The 20010-nt window shown below is 48.1% G+C and overlaps 1 protein-coding gene across 3 annotated transcripts in view; it reads left to right on the forward strand.

Moving 5' to 3' along the window:
• Positions 1–19952, forward strand: part of KDM8 (lysine demethylase 8) — a 25266-nt gene extending 5314 nt beyond the window's left edge. For 2 of the 3 annotated variants that reach the window (XM_023516737.1, XM_012808933.2), the window contains exons 3-9: positions 4946–5475; positions 6876–7042; positions 8547–8679; positions 11947–11991; positions 15949–16098; positions 18113–18205; positions 18294–19952. In XM_023516737.1, the coding sequence (XP_023372505.1) occupies positions 4946–5475; positions 6876–7042; positions 8547–8679; positions 11947–11991; positions 15949–16098; positions 18113–18205; positions 18294–18458 (1283 nt within the window). In that variant the 3' untranslated portion in view covers positions 18459–19952. The remainder of the gene's footprint in view (positions 1–4945; positions 5476–6875; positions 7043–8546; positions 8680–11946; positions 11992–15948; positions 16099–18112; positions 18206–18293) is intronic. The other variant, XM_023516738.1, reaches the window with a different exon arrangement.
• Positions 19953–20010: the final 58 nt, after the last annotated feature.

A 20010-nucleotide genomic window follows, 5' to 3' on the forward strand; every position in this document is an offset into this window, starting at 1 on the left:
GAGTCTCCTGCCTCAGCCTCCCAAGTAGCTGGGACCACAAGCGCCTGCCACAATGCCTGGCTATTTTTTGGTTGCAGCTGTCATTGTTGTTTTTTGGCAGGCCCAGGCTGGATTCGAACCCGCCACCTTAGGTGTATGTGGCTGGCGCCTTAGCCACTTGAGCCACAAGCGCCGAGCCACTTTTTTTTTTTTTGAGACAGAGTCTCACTCTGTCACCCTTAATAGAGTGCTGTGGCATTACAGCTCATAGCAACCTCCAACTCTTGGGCTTCAGCCATTCTCTTGCCTCAGCCTCCTAAGTAGCTGGGACTATAGGTACCTGCCACAATACCCAGCTATTTTTTGTTGCAGTTGCCACTACTGTTTTAGCTGGCTGGGGCCAGGTTTGAACCCGCCACCCTTGGTATATGGGGCTGGCTATGATAAGACTTCTTGATGTCACTTTATAAGACTTAATGTGAGACACTCAGTGGCTGAGCCGTGTGGCCACCCAGCAAAGCCAGTTCATGGGTTCTATGTGTTGTCTCATGTGGATTAGTTGTTGAAACAGTGCTAGAAGGTTGGACTTCCAGACTATTGATGGGGTGAACCCAAGACGTCTCTGAACCTTCTAGGAAGCTAGAGCTAGAAACCATCCAGGCAGGCTGGCTCTCTGCATCCCACCACCCACTGAGCCATGGGAAGGATGTCTACTGTGAACCAGGACTGAGCCTGGCCCTATGGATATGGAGGTCCAGAAAGCCCATGCAGTCCCTGCCCCAAAGCCAACAAATGTTCTGGGTAGACATTGCCACTTGCTCTGTAGTTTTGAACAAATTGCTGGACTTCTCAAATCTCACTTTATTCATTTGTAAAACCTCACATCAAAGGGTTGCAAGAAGTGTGTTAATGGGCAGAAAATGTGCAGATTGACAGGGCATGTAGGAGAGGGTCTGAGACCCACTGGGATTTAGTCCTGTTTCTGTATGAGTAAGTGATCAACCACAGGGCTCGGGCCAAGATGCTTCAGTATCTCCTTAGCTTTAGTTTCCTCATCAAAATAGGATGATGAGAAAATTGTAGGGAAAATGATTATGGCTGCTTCACAATATTGTGAGAAGCAAAGTCAGAGGGAAAGGAATTGTTGGGAAACCATGATGCAGGCTGAAGAACTGAGAACAACTCTGAATTACTGCTGTTACTTTAGGACAGGCCCAGGAAGAAGAACTTCAAAAAGAATAACAAATGAGAAGGATGTGCCCTTTCTCACCTGTGGAAAGGGGATAAAGTTTCTGTAAGAATTAAAAGAGTGATGTGTAAAGTGGTAAGAGCATCTGGCTAATAGTAAATGCCTTATAAATTGTCGTATCAGTTGTGTGGGGTCATGGTGCAGGTTGGATGAGGTGATCCATGTAGTATTCTCAATATCCTGCCTGCTATTATTGTTATTGTTGAGCTGAAAATGATGGGGTAGGGGGTGGGGGAATGAGCTAAAGTGGACCCCAGGGATTGGACAGGGATGTGTAGCCCAGGACCATGTTTCTAGCATCTCTATCTTTGCTTCCCTGTTAGCTGTGGACCTCGTCATACAGGTTAGCACTAAAAGAAGCCGTGCTATCTCCTCTGGTTCTTTTATGTGGTTCCTAGAGTGTGCAGGCAATCTGGATGGGGGTGTTAATTAGATACATTGCTACTTAACAAATCACCATAAATTCAGGGACTTAACACAAGTCATACTTAACTACATCAGTTTCCACGGGTTTAGAATGTGGTGTGGCTAAGCTAGTTCCTCTGCATCAGGATCTCTTACAAGCCTGTAGTCACATATTGGTCGGGGATGAGTTCCTATCTGAAGGTTCAACTGGACAGGCTCTAAACTTCTGTAGTTGTTGGTGGAATTCAGTTCCTGGAGGGCCATAGGACTGAGGGTCTCAGTTTCTCACTTACTATTGGCTCTAGTCCACTTTCACTTATTTGACACATGGGCCTTTCCAACATGGCTTGCTTTAGAGAGAAGTCTGCTAACAAGAGGCAAGTTACAGTCTTGGGAAATATGATCACAGAGATGACATCCCATCACCTTTGCCCTGTTTTGTTGATTAGAAAAAAGTTGTATTCTTTTTCTATTGTTGCTGTAACAGGTTACCACAAACTTGTGGTTTAAAACAACATGAATTTATTATTGTACAGATGTTTAGATTAGAAGTTTGACATGGGTCTTACTGAGCTAAAATCAAGGTCTCAGCCCCATTGCATTCCTTTCTGCAGGCTCCAGGGGACCATCCATTTCTCTTTTTCCAGCCTTCTAAAAGCTACTCAGGTACCTCAGCCTGTGAGCCTCCTCTGTCTTCAGAGCTAGCAGTATTGTGTCTTGCTGGTCATTCTTCTATAATCACATGTCTCTCTGACTCTGGCTTCAGCTAGGAAAGGTTTCTTTAAAGACTCAGGTATTAGGTGGGGCCTAACAGATAGTCTTAGGATAAACTTCCCATCTTTGGGTCCTTGTTCTTAATAACATCTGCAAAGTCCCTTTTGCCATGTTAGGTAACATATTCTCAGGTTCTAGGAATTAGGATAAGGACATCTTTGGAGGGGCTATTATTGGAAATAATAATAGTAGAAGTTACCATATTAGGATAGGCTAACTGTTGTAACAAGCATCATTGACACATTGGTGGCTAAACACAAGCTTATTTTTTGCTCACAAAGCCTGCCCAGTGTGGATATTCCTGGTTGGAGGTGGCCTTCTCAGGCCGCTCTTTTCCAGGTAGCATCTTGTGGTTCTGTCATCCCCTGAGGACCTCAGAGTTCTTCACTTCCAGCCGGTGAATAGGGAAGTGAGTGGAGGATCATGTAGGAGGTGGGAGGTATTTATCAGCCAGGCCTAGAAGTGGATGTCTGTGACATCATTACCATTCACACGAGCTAGAACATGGCATGGCTGTATCAATTTGCAAGTGAGACCTCAGATCTTATTTGAGAAAAAGTGTCTAGGGAAACTCAGAAACAACAGAGGAGCCTAAAACATCAGAAGAGGTTTTGGTGGCACCCATAGCTCAGTGGGTAGGGCTCTGGCCACATATACCCAGGCTTGTGGGTTCAAATCCAGTGCAGGCCAGCTAAACAACAGTGACAACTGCAACAAAAAAATAACTGGGCATTGTGGCAAGCACCTGTAGGTCCAGCTATTTGGGAGGCTGAGACAAGAGAATTGCTTAAGCCCAAGAATTTGAGGTTGCTGTGAGTTGTGATGCCATGGCAGTCTACCGAGGGTGACATAGTGAGATTCTGTCTCAAAGAAAAGAAAAAAGAATTTTTTTTTCACTGTGTCGCCCTTGGGAGAGTGCCATGGCATCACAGCTCACAGCAACCTCAAACTCTTGGGCCTAAGCGATTCTCTTGCTTCAGCCTCCCAAGTAGCTGGTGCTACAGGCGCCGACCACAATGCCCAGCTGTTTTTTATTGTTGTTGCAGTTGTCATTGTTCAGCTGGCTCAGCCAGGTTCAAACCCACCAGCTTCGGTGCATATAGCTGGCGCAGTAACCACTGAGCTACGGGTGCCGCCCAAGAAAGAAGTTTTAATATCCTACAGCTACAGCAAATAAGGCCTGTCTCCTAGTGAGACTGGGAAATGTAGTCTGACTGTGCACCTGGGAAGAAGATAAAGATTTGGATGGGCATAGAGCAGGAGTTGGCAAACTACACCTGACCCATCATCTGCTTTTGTAAATAAAGTTAATTGGGACATAGCCATGCCCATTTTTACATATGCCCATATGGCTGTTTTCATGCTACAGTGGCAGAGTAGTAGCAACATTGACTATATGACCTACAAAGCCTAAAATATATAACCCTTTCCAATCCAATTTTTCTGCCACCTGCATACTCCCCAGCTCTTACTTATTTTAAGCGAGAAAGAGGTTGGTGGATTACTTATAATTATCCTACAGTTTTAAAAGAAAAAAATATAAATATGAGTTCACCTGATGATTTTATTTTCTGTTTTAGGTTACATAAAGTGTTTTGTTTATTTTTGTTTATAAACACCCCCCCAAAAAAATCATTATGTTGAACAAGGTCCAACAGGATCAGAAAGGGTTATTATCTTGCCCTTTCCATAAAAAGTGTGTTGACTCCTAACGTAGAACATTTTCTACAAAAGATGATGGTCCCTATCTCTTGCATCATACGACATAGGCAATGTAACCACTGAATAATACCTAGATCATAGTGGCACACATAGATTGTAATCGTCGGTGAGCAGTAGACCTAGTCACATCTTAGTACTTGTTCCTCAGGACTGGCTGTTGTTCGTATATGATAACCAGCCCAACACCACCCAGACACCAACTGTGATGTTCACTTTTCTGATGTATTTCCAGATTTCTTCCTGAGAAGTTAAGGTAGCATTCCTTCAGCACCTTTATCAAGTGCTTAGTATGAGCCAGACTCTGCCTTTTAGGCTCTAGGGAAACACAGAGGAGTAAGACATGGCCTTGCCCTCGTGGAGCTCACAGTCTAGTGTTAGAGAGACACTCTACTCATGTACCTCGGTAGTTGTAGTACATGGTGACAAGTGCTGTCAGAGAAGCTCAAGGGCTGTGGGAACACAAAACATGGTCTGGGAGTCTTGGCAGACTTCTCAGAGGGGATCATATAAAATGTCCTTAAAGATTGGGTAAGAGTTTACCAGGCATAGGAAGAGTATTGGAGGCATTACAGAGGACAGTGCATGTTTCTCTGAAGAAACATCTATCCAATGCTCACTGAATGCCAGGTGTTGCTCCAGGCCCTGAAGATACAGTGGTGACCTTAGACAGATGTGGGCCCTGCCCTCACAGAGCTTCTGCCTGGCAGAGAAGACCACTGTTGATACATCATTACAGATGCGATGTGGGGAGCTATGGGAACACAGGGAGAGGTCTGGTCTGCACCAGGTCTCTAACCATTTTTCTTCCCCCTCCAGGCACTTGTCCAAACAAGCCAGCAGTGGGCCAGATGGGTGAAGCCACCCACTGTCCTAGAGAACCCCTGGCAGGAGCAGGTATGCTCTGGGAGGCCCTCAGGGCACTCCTGCCAAACACCAAAGAAGAACTGAAGCTGGACCTGAGTGAGAAAGTGGAGAGGAGTGTAGTGATGTTGCTGCAGGAAGCCACCGAGCTCTTCTACGAGGGCAGAGGAGATGAGTGTCTGCAGAGGAGTGAGGTGATCCTGGACTACTCCTGGGAGAAACTCAACACAGGGACATGGCGAGACGTGGACAAAGACTGGCGACAGGTCTATGCCTTCAGCTGCCTTCTCAAAGCCCTGTGTCTCTGCAAGGCACCTGGGGATGCTGCCACCATGGCTACAGCCCTCAGGGTCTGTGACATGGGCCTACTGATGGGGGCGACCATCCTTGGAGACATCCTCCATAAGGTGGCTGTCATCCTCCAGACACACCTTTCCAGAAAAAGGCCTGCCCACAGCTCAACCCAGGAGCAGCCCAGCACAAAGGTATCTGGGCAAGACTGTCCCACACCCCTATTGTAGAAGCAGCCCCCTGGCTGAAAATAGCATCTCCATTGATTTTGGAAATGGAGCAACTCTATGCATTTTGTAAAAAAAAGAAAAAAAACATTCCCAGTTTCTGTGAGAGCAGTGTCCTTTCAGGAGAACAGGATGGGGAGGCTTGGTGGTTCCTGAGAGAAACAGCTCACAGGGATCCTGCGGGCGAGAGCTGCAGCCAGCTGTAGTCTCTTTCTACCAGCCTTTTCTGGGTCAGCTTGTTTCTTGTCACCTAGGCAAAGTGGTACTTTCTGTCTGCCTCTGCCTCTGCCTCTGCACTGAGGTGAGCTACTCCAACCAGCTGACTTGTGTTCGCAGAACCACTTTGTCCTGCCTCCTCCGGTCCATTCATGTGACCTTACTGGTGTTTAAGTGCCTGGGCCAGGGAGCACCTCCACAGGCACAGATCAGGGTTTACTCAGAAGCTTTCACCCCAAAGACCAACAGGCAGACACCCCTGGGCCAGTCACTAACCTCCTCTGAGCCTCAGTTTCCCCTCTGAAAAATAGCAGTCAGTGCACTGACCCCCAGAAAGAAAAGAACTGAGAATATCCTAAGCACTGGGAAGGTGTGAGGTGTTTTTGACATTTTTCTAAATGTTTTCTGAATTTCCAACAATGAGTATTATTTTTAAATAAGAAAAATGCAAATGGATGTCATTAAACAACCACACATGTAACCAAAATAAAAGGAAATCCCATGATCAGGAGAGAGAAAGTCTCGAGACTCGGCAGTTTCTGTCAGAGAGTGAATGTCTCTCTATTATGTAAGGAATTATACAAATCAGTAGGGAAAAGAACTTGAGTCTCAGGAGGGAGAACACCAGGAACATGAATAGAGTATTCACAAGAAGGAAATAGATCTATTAAACAAACCTGCGGGAAAATGTTCAACCTCTCCTTTGGTTTAAAAAAAAAAAAAAAAAGGCCAGGTGAAGTGACTCACGCCTGTAATCCTAGCACTCTGGGAGGCCAAGACAGGTGGATTGCTTGAGCTCAGGAGTTGGAGACCAGCCTGAACAAGAATGAGCCCCAGTCTCTAAAAATGGAAAAACTAGCCAAGCTTGGTAGGCACCTGTAGTCCTAGCTATTATATGGGAGGCTGAGGCAAGAGGATTTCTTGAGCCAAGAGTTTGAGATTGCTGTGAGATATGATGACGCCATGATGCTCTCCTCAGAGCAACAGAGTTAGACTCTCTCAAACAAACAAACAAACAAAAAAAACCTGTCTGTTGCTATTAATGATGCCCAAGCTGTCCTACCACTAAAGCAAATTCCTAGTGAGTGAAATGCCTCAAATTTTGACTTTCTGAAATTGTTGCCATTTTTATTTGTTTTGATTTTAAACAGAAAGCAAAGAATGATCCTAGTTTGATTCCAGACCTGACGTTAGAAAGAACAGTCCCCCGGCTTCACTGTCCATCCCTCCAGCATTTCAAGAAGCATTTTTTGGTTCCACAGAGGCCTGTGATCCTGGAAGGTGTGGCTGACCATTGGCCCTGCATGAAGAAGTGGAGGTGGGTAAGGAGACAGTGGCGAGGTCCCCCAGGACTTGATAAATTCCTCCACTCCCCACCCCAAGTAAATACAACCTTGCACTGCTTTACTACCCAGCCCCTGAGGTTGATTGCCAAGGGGTTAAACAAGAATTAAAAGGGAGGCGTTCTGATTTTATGCCAAAGGTTATAAGATTCTTCCTTCTACAGCTAACTTGCCCTAAGCAGTTTCTTAATGAGTCCCTAAGTGGCAATCTTAGAATAAGTCTATTATGCAATTTTGCAGGATCTTAGGAATTCCAGGGCCTTCTCAGGGCCCTGAGGCTAAGCTCTGGCTAAGCTCTGAAATACCCCAAAAGACAGCCCCTTTCTCTCTGGCCTCTTTATGTTTGTTTCTAGTCACTCCTCAAATCCGTGGTGGGGATGAGAGAAGATACCTAAGGAGGGTGAGGTCTAGGAGAACAAGTCTTCTCAAGGAGACCACAAGGATACACCTGCGGGGTCCTGTCCATGGTGACTCAGCTCTTGGGAATTTGTGAACTTAACTTCCTGGAACTTGGAAATTTCTGTAAAATCCTGTAGTTCTGTAGGGGCTGGAATAGCATCTCCCACTTTATTCAAACTGGCCAATGAGAAGGGTACCTATGGGTTAGAACTTCGTGACTGTCGATAAAAAGGGAAAGACCAAGCCAGTCAGGGAGCACGGCCATTTGGAATTCTTTTATGCTGTGGCTCCCAGCTGGTAAATAAAGCCCTTCCTCATATAAACCTGGTGTTTGGGTGTTCTTTCCCTCTGTTGGGCCTCATCTTCCTGCAACAGGGAGAGTAGACCAGGCAGCAAGAAAGTGGCCGTGATGCTGTAGCTGTGCCTAATTTTGGAAATGAGGAGGTAGATCTCAAGGAAGGTAGATGGAGTCAGCCTGATTTGTGGTAGTTTAAGGAGGGAGAGGTTCCCTGGATTCATGTGACTGCAGGTGCCATCACGACAGCAAGCCTTCCTTGTGCGTTTTGCTCCAGACCAGCTGCCAGGACAGGTATTTGCCATGCTGTCTTACTTTATCCTCCCTGGTTCCCAGGGGACAGACCCTGTCCTCACCCCCACTTACACATGGGGCACTAGGACTTGGAGAGGCTGAATGACTTGCCATAGGTCCCCTGGTGTGTATTTCAGGAGGCCTAGAGTTTGGAGCACAGGTGTTCCCCCCACCCCCAGACAACCCACTGCTTGCTCACAGAAGGTTTTTCAGCTCGGTAGCAATATGAGCAAAGAGAAAAGTTAGGCTCTTGGCAAGCAGGGAAATAGAGCAGTCCAGCAGACCAGGTTTATTGGGCTTATCTGCAGGGCTACATAGCGCTTTGTACTAACCGTAGACGTCAGGCAAGTAACATCACCTCTCTGTGCCTAAGTCTCCTCATCAGTGAAGTAACTCAGGTCTGTGCCTCATGAGGTTTTATGAGGATTAAGCACACTTAGCACCATTCCCACCAAGAGTCAGTGATGACGGTGCATGTGTCTGTCCGATAGCTTGGAGTATATCCAAGAGGTTGCTGGCTGCCGAACCGTCCCAGTGGAAGTTGGTTCCCGGTACACAGACGAGGAATGGTCCCAGACGCTCATGACCATCAGTGAGTTCATCAGCAAGTATATCGTGAATGAGGTATGTCGGGGGCTCCTTTCCCCTAGTGCTTTCAAGAGGCCAGCATGGTACATTTGGGCAAGTGCCCGCCCTGTGTTGCATGCAGTCGGAGGTTTCAGAGGAGTCAGTCTGAGTCTGTAGTCATAGGATGGCCAAGCAGGAGGGACTCAGTTCGGGTTCCCTTTTTGGGGTTACAATTCAGTGGTATTTACTATGTTCATAAGATTATACAACCATCGCCGCTATCTAGCTCCAGAACGTTTTCATCATCCCCAAAGAAACCCCACGCTCCTTCATAGCCATTTCCCATTTCCTCTAGACCCCCACCCCCAGGCAACCACTGATCTGCCTTCTGTTTCTGTGGATCTGTGAATTCTGCACAGTTGATGTAAATGGGATCATGTGAAAGGTAGCTTTCCGCACCTGGCTTCTTTCACGTCACGTAGTGTTACCAAGGTTCACCCGCTGTGGCCTGTGCCAGTGGTCCGTTCCTAAATAATGTTCCCTTGTGGGGGAGTCTGCCACATTTTATTATCCATGCAGTTGTGTGTTTCTTGAGTTGTTTCCTCTTTTGGGTTAGCATGAAAAATGCTGTTGTGAGCATTCTCATGCACGCTTTTCTGTGGACATATATTTTTATTTCTGTTAGCTGTATATAGCAAAGGAATCGCCAGGTCAGATGGTCACTTCCACAGTTAGCTTTGTGAAGAACCAGTCACCAGACTGATTTACAAAGCAGCTGCCCCACTTCATCATTTCAGATTCTGGGCAGGGCAGTAGGTGGCTTTTTCCCAAGACCCGGGGGGCAGAGAGTAGAGATGGTCAAGCCCGCCATGGCCTGAACCATCCTGAGAACAAGGGGAGCCTATAAAGGGGCACAGACCCGACACAATGTGAGAGTGGTGTGTGTGCCTTGTGGACTTTCACACAGTCCCTGGCAGCCCCAGGCCCAGTGACTTTCTGATTGGATTTCATCATGTAATTGCCATAATCGAAGACCAGGTGGATAACCACACTGGCTAGGAGCTTTGCCATCAGTGTTGGAACTTTGGATTCCAGGGGGCCCACACAGAGCCCCTGCTCCCCAGCTCTCTCACCCAGACTCCCCACCTCCTCTACACTCTTGGGAGCCACCCCCCAGAGCTCCCTCACCCAGACTCCCCACTACCTTTGCACTCCTGGGGTGTCCCCCCGCCCCCCACTCCCCAGCTCTCTCACCCAGACTACCTACCTATTCTGCTCTACTGGGACCCACCCAGAGCCCCACTTCCCAGCTCTCTCACCCAGACCCCCCACCTCCTCTGCACTCCTAGGGGTGTCCCAGAGTACCTGCTCCCCAGCTCTCTCACTCACCCAGACCCCCCACCTCCTCTGCACTCCTGGAAGCCCCCCAGAGCCCCTGTTCCCCAGCTCTCACCCAGACCCCCCACCTCCTCTGCACTCCTGGGGGTGCCCCAGAGTACCTGCTCCCCAGCTCTCTCACCCAGACTCCCTACCTCCTCTGCACTCCTGGAAGCCCCCCAGAGCCCACAATCCCCAGGTCTCTCACTCAGACTCCTCACCTCCTCTGTATTCCTGGGAGCGCCCCAGAGCACCTGCTCCCCAGCTCTCTCACCTAGCCTCCCCACCACCCCCGCCAGTGCTTGCAGACCTCTCTCCAGCCTGCCCTTGTGCCTCCTCTAGCCTCTCCCTCTGCTCAGCCCATTGTTACCAGGAGCCTGGGAAGGACCCTTGGCTAGAAAGACCCTTGTGTCTTGCTCCCTGCTGGAGAAAGCCTGGCTCCCATGCTGGGAGGCCCAGCCAGAAGGACATGGCATGGAGGGGAGGTGGGCTGTGTTGTCCGGCAGCACAGTGCCGAGTGGGCTCTGTGCCCTGCTGCCACAGTGTGGCTGGTCACTTAGCCTCTCCCATCCTCTGTGCTGGGACTTTGGGTTGGTTAGTTGAAGGTTGTTACACCTAATTCATTCCATTGTTGTGAGCATGAAAAACATGTAAAGCTCTTAGCACAGCATGGCTAGGTCATGGGGAAGGTCCCCTAGAGCAGGATATCCATGAGGGTGGGGTTTGCATCAGAGCTAGCTGTGCCCAGAGCCCAGCATATTGTGAAGTCTCAATCACCTTTGTGGGAGTGAAGGAGAGGGTAGAAATAACCTCTTGGGGACTCTCCTTTTAAGCCAGTCAGAGAGGTGAGAGCACCCAGAGTAGGGTGACCAGACGTCCCGCTTTTGAACGATTTGTCCAACACTTCCCGCAGTGGTTTTAAAAAGTCCCAATTTTTGGAAAGAATGCACGAACGGGCAGGAGAACAGGAAGAGAATATACAGTTTTTGGCTGCCATGTGGCTATTTCGCCAGAATATGAGTTTTATGTTATTTTTGTTAATTTTATAATGTTAAACTGTAATAATAACAAATAATTGTTGAGAAGTGATTATCGAGAACTGCTTTTCAAAGTTTGCATTGTTGTCAGACCCCGCCCCTGCCCCCCCCATGTCATCTCCCTTTACAAATGTTAAAATCTCGTCACCCTAACCCAGAAGCCTGTCTGCTCTTGAACCTCGAGCTTTGGAGACACCACTACCCCCTCTGCCCCAAGTAAAGCACACATTGTCTTATCCACTGGTAGGAAATACTTTCACAAAAGGGTAATATCCAGCACAGGCAGAGGGTGTGGTGTAGGAAAATGGGTGCTCGTGGTAATTAATGAGAATACAAATGATTTAACTTCAGGGGAAATAGCCTGGCAGAAGCTACTGAAATTTAAAATGCATATGCCCTTGACTCAGTTTTTCTACTTTTGGAAGCCTATACCACAAAAATTTAAGAACACGTACATTAGGCTGTTTATTGAAATGCTGGACGTGTACACATTGACTTAAAGAGGGGTTCATGGCGCATCATTAAATGAGAAAAGTAAATTTCAAAGTGATACATATGGTCTGATCCCATTTAAAAAAGAAAATGGGCCAGCAACCCTTTCGTTTTTCATTTGAAGACAGCCTCAGGGAGCCAGGGTGACTTGCTCAGGGCACCCTAGGTGGCAGGGGCAGTGCCAGATCCTGAGTCTCTTGCTGTGCAGCCCAGCCCTCCTCCTGAGGGCACTGATCATATCTGCCCTGGATCAGAGGAGGGGACGAGGTAGGACGTAGTGGAAGGCTGTCCTCTGTGGCAGGCCGGGGCTAGGGCCGGACCAGGGAGGGAACACGCTGGGGGCTAAACAGCAATAGGAGGGTACCTGTCACCACTAACAGGCTTTCTCTGTCACTCTGGTTCTCCTCCTGTGTATTAGCCAGAGGACGTCGGCTACCTTGCTCAGCACCAGCTCTTCGACCAGGTAAGTCTGAACCACACTTCTCTGTCCTTCACCTTCCCCCCCAACCTCCAGTTCTAACACAAGAGGACAGAAAAGTTTAGTGTGGTGGGAGCTGAAGTGAGGAGGTAGGCAGGGCCAGGATGACGAAGGACAGTTTTCCTAAGAAGACAGAAAGCACTGGGGGTTGTCAGTGCTCTAAAGATTACTGGCTACTCCTCTGGGATGAGTTGAAGGGGGGCAGCTATGGCAGAGGGGAGACCAGCTGGGATATTGCAATGGCCCAAGGAGAGGTAATGCCAGGCAAGGGCAGAGGTACAAGATGCATAAGAACTCCTGGGCCCTGGACCTGAGAAGAGTGTGTGGGATGGAGGGGAGAGGGCAGTCAAGGAAGACTCCTAGATTCAGGACCCAAGTCTTGATAAATGAAACTGGGGAACCCAGGAGGGACATGGCTGGTTTGGTCTTGGCCAGGCCTGCGATGCTGGCATGGTGGGGCATAGCAGGACGCCCAAGGAGGCAGCATGCCCTGTACCACACAGCAAAGGGGCAGTTGGGGCACTGTCTCTGCAGACTTTGAGGTAGAGGCCCCAGATGATGCTCATCTGCTGTGTCTACTGCTATGGCCAAGACTGTGGGGACCCCGGGTCAGCAGGGGCTATACCAGACTCATGGGCCCTCCATGCCCACAGTTATGGTTATGGGCTCTTCCCTAGGACTTCTTTGTTAGGACTTGTTACTCCTGCCTTCTGTCCACCTCTCTTGCTAAGAGAAGAAAAGAGGATTCTAATGGATCAGACCCCGACTGTGTGTGATCCCAAGAGACCAGCCTGTCTTCTGACCTTGGTGACACTGGGGCAGGCCTCCATAGGGACAGTCAGCTTTGGGCCTGGGACCATTGAAGCTGTAGCTGTCCTGTTGGCTCCCTGTCCTAGAGTAGTTGTTTTGTATTTTACTGGCCCAATTGTAAAGGAAACTTCCCAATTATTTTTATGATGAATCAGAATCATATTAATATCCCAGCTGGGGGAGGGCTACCTGTTTTTTACCTCGGGTCCCAGAGGTTGGTATCCCCTCTGCTGCTGAGGGCACCTCAGGGAGAAGTCTGTGTATCCCCAGGCCCTGGCACCTTCTCTGTCTACAGGAAACTCAGTGGCTCCAACCAAATTCTTGCCTAAGAACCTCTTACTGACTTTCATCCTGGGGAGTCTGCCACCATTCTAGGCTTGCTTCACTATCTTGAGAGCATTTGTTCTTTTGGGGTCTTTGAACTCTTGGCTAGTGATTCTCAGCCCATGCTCTGGTCAGTCACCTTTCAGGAATCCCAGTGTTGTCACCAGGAACCAATCAGAGTTTCCACTCAGCCTTGTGCAGGGCCAAATCTGGTGCCAACCTAGCCAGAAGCCACAGTGGGGGATGTGCTCTGAGAAGGAATCTTGCCACACCCCTGGAGGGTGACCTCAGCTTGTGACCTTCTACATTAGCCCTAAGCAGTGGGAACAGCAGTTGTCTGCACTTCTACACTGGCGCTTTGAAGCAGATTCTTAACAGAACAGCAGTGTGTGGGCCCAAGCTCCCTGCAGAGAGACTGTTCCTGTTTTTCTAGGCGTTCTTTGGTTTCTTAATAAGCAGTCTGCCATTCACAGTATCTGCTCCCAAAGGAATGGCAGTATCTACCTGCCTGTGAAAGGCTCAAGTCCCCCTTGCAACCTTGTTTCCATGCCTCCAAGTCTTCAAAACATGGCTCTGGGTCCAACCAGGGTCTTCTGAAGGATCCAGATGGCTTGGTGGTGAGGGCTGGCAGCCTGCTTTGGTGGGTTCAACCCAGGAGGTAAATTGCGGTTCCCTGGAGGGTCCACTCAGGAAATGGGTTTTCCCTCTGAGACCCTAGTCCTTTCCAAAGAAGGCCAGACTGCCACCGCCCCACCCCACCATGAACCTCCAACATGGCCAGATACACTGAGGCTCCTATACACTCTCTCACCTTCACTTCCCTTCTCACCAGGCAGGTGCTACACACAGCCTGTTTCTGCCTGTGTGGAAACAGATGCTCTGTGCCCACCTGGGCTTTTAAAAGTAGGAAGCCAAGAATCCATGCTTTTGTTCTAGGTGTTCTGCAAAGACGTCAGGGCACCTGGATAGCCAAGTGAGAAAGGGGGAGCTGGGGAAGGGCGTAGGGTTACAGTAAGCACTGGCAGGGCAGTGATGCTGTTTCCCCACAGTGACTTCTCTGAGATCATCACCGCAGACCCCTGCTGGTGGGTGGGTCAGGGAAGCCAACACATAGCCCGTGTTCCTGCGTGAACCCTGGCCTCGTGGCCTGAGGTCCCTAGCTCCTCCTGGAGTCACACTGCGCGTGCCCTTTAAGACCTGTGCATGGTCACACGCTGAGTAATGGTATCACTTGGTTCTCTCAGCAGCCTGGGCTAAGAGTGTCCCTCACCACTACTTGGTGTTTTCATCTGTACCTGTTGGAATAATGGGAAACGATGATTCATTGTTGATTTAATTTGGGTTTATTTGCAAATTAATTGGGTTTATTTGAAGCCCATCCTTATATGTAATTTGCTTTTATGTATTGTTTTTGTTCTTTGATTATAGCGTCATTTATGTATTGAGATCTTAGGACTTTCCTTATTAATTTGTATAAAGTTTGTATATTAACCCCTCATCACCATAGTTAGTTCAAAGAAGTGCCCTAGTTTGTTGTGTTTTTTTGTTTTTTTTTTTTTTTTGAGACATAGTCTTACTTTGTCACCCTCAGTAGAGTGCCCTGGCATCTTAGCTCACAGCAACTTCAAAATCTTGGGCTCAAGTGATCCTCTTGCCTTAGCCTCCAAGTAGCTGGGACTATAGGCGCCCACTTGCAATGCCCAACTATTTTTAGAAACAGGGTCTTTTTTTTTTTTTTAGAGACAGAGTCTCACTTTAATTACCCTCGGTAGAGTGTAGTAGCATCACAGTTCACAGCAACCTCCAACTCCTGGGCTTAGGCGATTCTCTTGCCTCAGCTTCCCAAGTAGCTGGGACCGCAGGCACCCACCACAGTGCCCGGCTATTTTTTTGTTGCAATTTGGCCAGGGCTAGGTTTGAGCCTGTCACCCTCTGTATATGGGGCCAGCGCCCTACCCACTGAGCCACAGGTGCTGCCCTAGAAACAGGGTCTTGTCTTGCTCAGGCTGGTCCTGAACCTGTGAGTTCAGGCAATCCACCTACCTCAGCCTCCCAGTATGCTAGGATCACAGGCATGAGCCACTGCACCCAGCCCAGTTTGTTGGTCTTTATAGTAATTCATTTATTTAAAATGTATAAATTTTGATTTCTTTACCACTAATAAATTTGGGGAAATCTTCCTCTCCAGATTTTGTAAATATTCAATCCCGTTTTCTTCTTTTTAGAGACAGGGTCTTGTTTTGTCATCCAGATTGGAGTGCAGTGGCCCAGTCATAGCTCCCTGGATTCTCAAACTGTAGGGTTCAAAGGATCCTCTTGCCTCAACCTCCTGAGTAGCTAGAACTATAGGTTCCTACCCCCACACCTGGCTAATTTTTTAATTTTTCATAGAAATGGGGTCTCACTATGTTTCCCAGGCTGTTCTCAAACTCTCAGTCTCAGTCAGTCCTGCCTCAACTTCCCAAAGTGCTGGGATTATAGGCATGAGCCAGTGCTCTGGCCTCAATCCCATTTCTTTTGCTTTTCTTCAGTTTGATTTTTTTTTTTTTTTTAACATTTAACTCTGCAGTAAATGAAAGCCTGGTTTAGTTTTAAATTTAAAGCCTGGTGAAAGGTTTTTTAAAAGGAAAGAAACTAAAATGATAACTTCCCTACTTAAATTTGTTTTTTAAATTTTTTTCAAATTTGTACCCAATAATATGTCTGGTCACAATGTGTATTGAGTCCTCTCTCAGATAGTCAGCTGACTCCTGGGCTAGTAAATCGCAGGCTGGTCTCAACCTCCCCTGTCTGCTCTGACACCCACAGATCCCAGAATTGAAGGAGGACATCAGCATCCCTGATTACTGCTGCCTGGGCAATGGGGAAGAAGACGAGATCACCATTAATGCCTGGTTTGGACCCCGAGGAACTGTCTCCCCACTCCATCAGGATCCCCAGCAAAACTTCCTCGCCCAGGTTGGAGTTGCTGCCAGAACAGTGGTCTTCTCCCTGCTCCTGGCCACATTATCTGCCTTTAAACACCAGGCTTCTAAAAAGAGAAATAAGAACCACTAAAAAGAATGTGAACAAAAATAAAAACCAAGACTGGCTCGTCACTCATAACACAGTGGTTACGGCACCAGCCATATGCACCAAGGGTGGCAGGTTCGAACCCGGCCCACGCCAGTTAAACAACTGCAACAAAAAAATAGCCGGGCGTTGTGGCGGGCGCCTATAGTTCCAGCTACTCGGGAGGCTGAGGCAAGAGAATCACTTAAGCCCAAGTGTTTGAGGTTGCTGTTAGCTATGATGCCACAGCATTCTACCAAGGGTGACATAGTGAGACTGTCTCAAATAAATAAATAATAAAATAAAAACCAAGAAATGGTACCAGGCCTAGGGTAAGGCCCTCTCTGCAGTCAGGGCTGATTCCAGAAGTGGCTCCTCCTGGACTGGCTCATCCTGAGATCCCCAGGCAGAGGAGTGTTCTCAGGAGATGGAGTAAGCACCTGCCACAGCTGCCCCTGACCACCCTTGCCTTCCCCTTGCCTGTCAGGCTAGCTTCTCAGTTTCTGAGACCCCAGAAGCAGATGTGTTTTCTGCAAGGAGAGGGGCCTCTATCCACTGTTTTAAGACCTCTTTGGTTTTCACAGGCAGGGAGAAAGAAAGGTTTGACAATCTCCTAGCCCAGGGGACCAATCCAAAGAGGTGGTGCAGTAAAGAGGCCCGGAGCTGGGTTTTTGGGAGCCATCCTGCCTGGCATGAACACCAGCTCTGTCAGCTTTATGAGCTTGGGCAGTTCATTGAGCCTGTCTGCCTCAGGTTCCTTGTCTGTGAAGTGGGGATGGAGATAAACAGCCTAGCAGGGTTATTGTGAGGATTAAGTGGGTTAATACACAGGAAGCACATGACAGTGCCTGGCACAGTCAAGTGCTTGATTATTGTTGGCTCTGATAGCAATGTTACTGATTCATAAAATATTTATTTTTACGTTTGCTTTTTTTTTTTTGAGACAGTCTCACTGTGTCACCCTCAGTAGAGTGCTTTAGCGTCACAGCTCACAGCAACCTCAAACTCTTAGGCTTAAGTGATTCTCTTGCCTCAGGCTCCCAAGTAGCCGGGACTACAGGTGCCCACTACAAACGCCTGGCTATTTTTTGGTTGCAGTTGTCATTGTTGTTTAGCTGGTCTGGGCCAATTCAAACCTGTCAGCCTCGGTGTATGTGGCTAGCGCCATGACCACTGTGCTACAGGCACCAAGCCTTTTTGGTTTTTTTTTTTTTTTTTTTTTTTGAGACGGAGTCTCACTTTGTCACCCTTGGTAAAAGCCATAGTATCATAGCTCATGATAACCTCAAACTCCTGAACTCAAGTGATCTTGCCTCAGCCTCCCATGTAGATGGGATTATAGGCGTCTGCTACCATGCCCAGCTAATTTTTCTATTTTCAGTAGACAGGGTCTCACTCATGCTCAAACTCCTAAAGCTCAAGCAATCCTCCTGCCTCAGCCTCCCAGAGTGCTGGGATTATAGGCATGAGCCACTGTGCTGGCCCATAAAACATACAGAAGGAAAATATACATTTGGAGCTCTGAGCTTGTGTGTGGTGAAGAAGGGCAGACTGGATGCAGGGAGCAGCACACTGAAAGGGCAGCAGTGGCTCAGCCCCCGTAGCACAGTGGTTATGGCGCCAGCCATACACACTGAGGGTAGCTGTTTTGAACCCAGCTTGGGCCAGCTAATCAACTGCAACAAAATAATGGCCGGGTGTTGTGGCAGGCGCCTATAGTCCCAGCTACTTGGGAGGCTGAGGCAAGAGAATCATTAAGCCCAAGAGTTGGAGGTTGCTGTGAGCTGTGATGTTATGCACTCTACTGGTGTCATAGTGAGACTGTCTCAAAAAAAGGGGGGGGCAGCAGTGATGGGGTAGGGGGGTCCAGGACCTGCGGGATGGGAGGTCACCAGCTGACTGATCAAGTCTCTCCCCTCAGGTGATTGGGAGGAAGTACATCCGGCTGTATTCACCACAGGAGTCAGAGGCTTTGTATCCTCATGACACACACCTTCTTCATAACACGAGCCAGGTGGGCATGTGGGACCCAGTACAGCATTGCAGACCCTCCCCACCTCCCCAACATCCCTGGATTAAGTGGCTCCTTTTGTTTTCCTCAGGTTGACGTGGAGAATCCTGACATGGAGAAGTTCCCCAAGTTTACCGATGCCCCGTTCCTGTCCTGCATCCTGTCCCCTGGAGAGATCCTGTTTATCCCAGTCAAATACTGGCATTACGTACGGGCTCTGGATTTGAGTTTCTCAGTCAGCTTTTGGTGGTCATAGCCAGAAGGGTTGAAGGGAGTGTGATACAGCCTTTGGATTCATTCGGTCCTTGCTCTATGTCCCGTCTGGCACTGGGTCTTGGTGTCTATGAGACAAGTACACTTGAACTAGTGCCCTGGAGAAACCTTCCCTGCCCAGCGGGACTGGGCTGCAGCACCAGGCAGGCACAGAGCTGGGAGAGCCCAGGAAGGGGCATGCCTTGGGCCAGGCTGTGGACAGCCCCCATGGAGGCTCACAGCATCAGAAAGCCTAAGAAGCTTAGAAAACAGGCAGCACATGCATGGTGAGGCGTGAGCCCTCACTGCTTACCTGTTGTGTGATGTGGCCAAGATGCCAGTGTCTCCGTCTGGAAGACAGAGGTCAGGAGGTGGCGCATGAGCAGTGGCAGAGCCCTGCTGCTGCGGGAACTTCAGCTATTGCTGCTCAACCTAATTACTGACTCATACATACTTCCTTACCAGGACTGGGCGCCAGAGCCTGCAAACTCTGGAGAGAGGCATGGCCCTGGCCACAGGGGAGGGTCTTCATTAGAGAAGGGTAACCTGCATGCAGAGGTCTCCGGCTTGATTAATTTTCCACCATACACACCCAGCAGCAGATTTCTGAGTGAAGAAACAGAACCATCACCAGCACCTAGAAGCCCCCTCCTGTCCCTTCTCCCATGAGTAACTACCCTCCAGAGGCTCTAGGCTTTCTGTAAGCTTCTTTGTGCACACACTCGTTTGTTTTATCTGTTTTGGCTGTTAAGACCTTCCCCAACCCCGTGAATAAAGACAGGCATATCCCCAATTGCAGGCACCAGAGAAGTCCCCTCACCCTCAGGGTGGGAGAACCACAAATTGGTGGTTACAGTATTCTCTGGATTTGGACAACATTCATGACACCCAGTGACCATCAAGTAAAAAATAATTCATTCTAAACCAACCATGAAAAAAGACACTTAAAAACTAATAAACTTAAAAAAAAATGACTAACACTCAAAGATGATGTAAATTGAAACAAAGATACCTGCCAAATTAATCACAATCTTTGCAACTCTCACACTCCATCTTACTGTCCTGCTGGTGGGAGATCAGCCTCACAATTTAGTAAAAACCCAGAACTTTGAATATTCATACACATCTCAAGGTCTAATGGCCCCAATGCTAGAAACACACCCAAAGGAAAGAGAAAGGTGGGTGAGAATATATATGCAGGATGACATGGTGGCACTGTTTCTTATCACAAAACATGGGAGAATCCCAAATCTGGTTGGTAAGAAATGGCCCATCAGTGTGAAGGAATATCACTTAGCTGTGAACACTTGGGAGTTCTTAAAGTCATGAATAAATGTTGTCATGTTGAGGAAAATGCACTACATTCTTAATTTTTAGACACATTTAAATACTACTTGTATACCTGTGTGCCTGTACACCCATGACTTTACATGTGTATGTATGTGTGTGTGTGTCCCAAAACAGTACTCCAAATAAATTGTGGGTATGTTTAAGACTAGATGCTTGATTTTCTTTAATATTTCTCTATAAATACCAACTTTTTTCAACAATGTAAG

Source organism: Otolemur garnettii, unplaced genomic scaffold, assembly GCF_000181295.1.
Source record: "Otolemur garnettii isolate 467f Iridium unplaced genomic scaffold, OtoGar3 scaffold00096, whole genome shotgun sequence".
Classification (NCBI taxonomy): domain Eukaryota; kingdom Metazoa; phylum Chordata; class Mammalia; order Primates; family Galagidae; genus Otolemur; species Otolemur garnettii.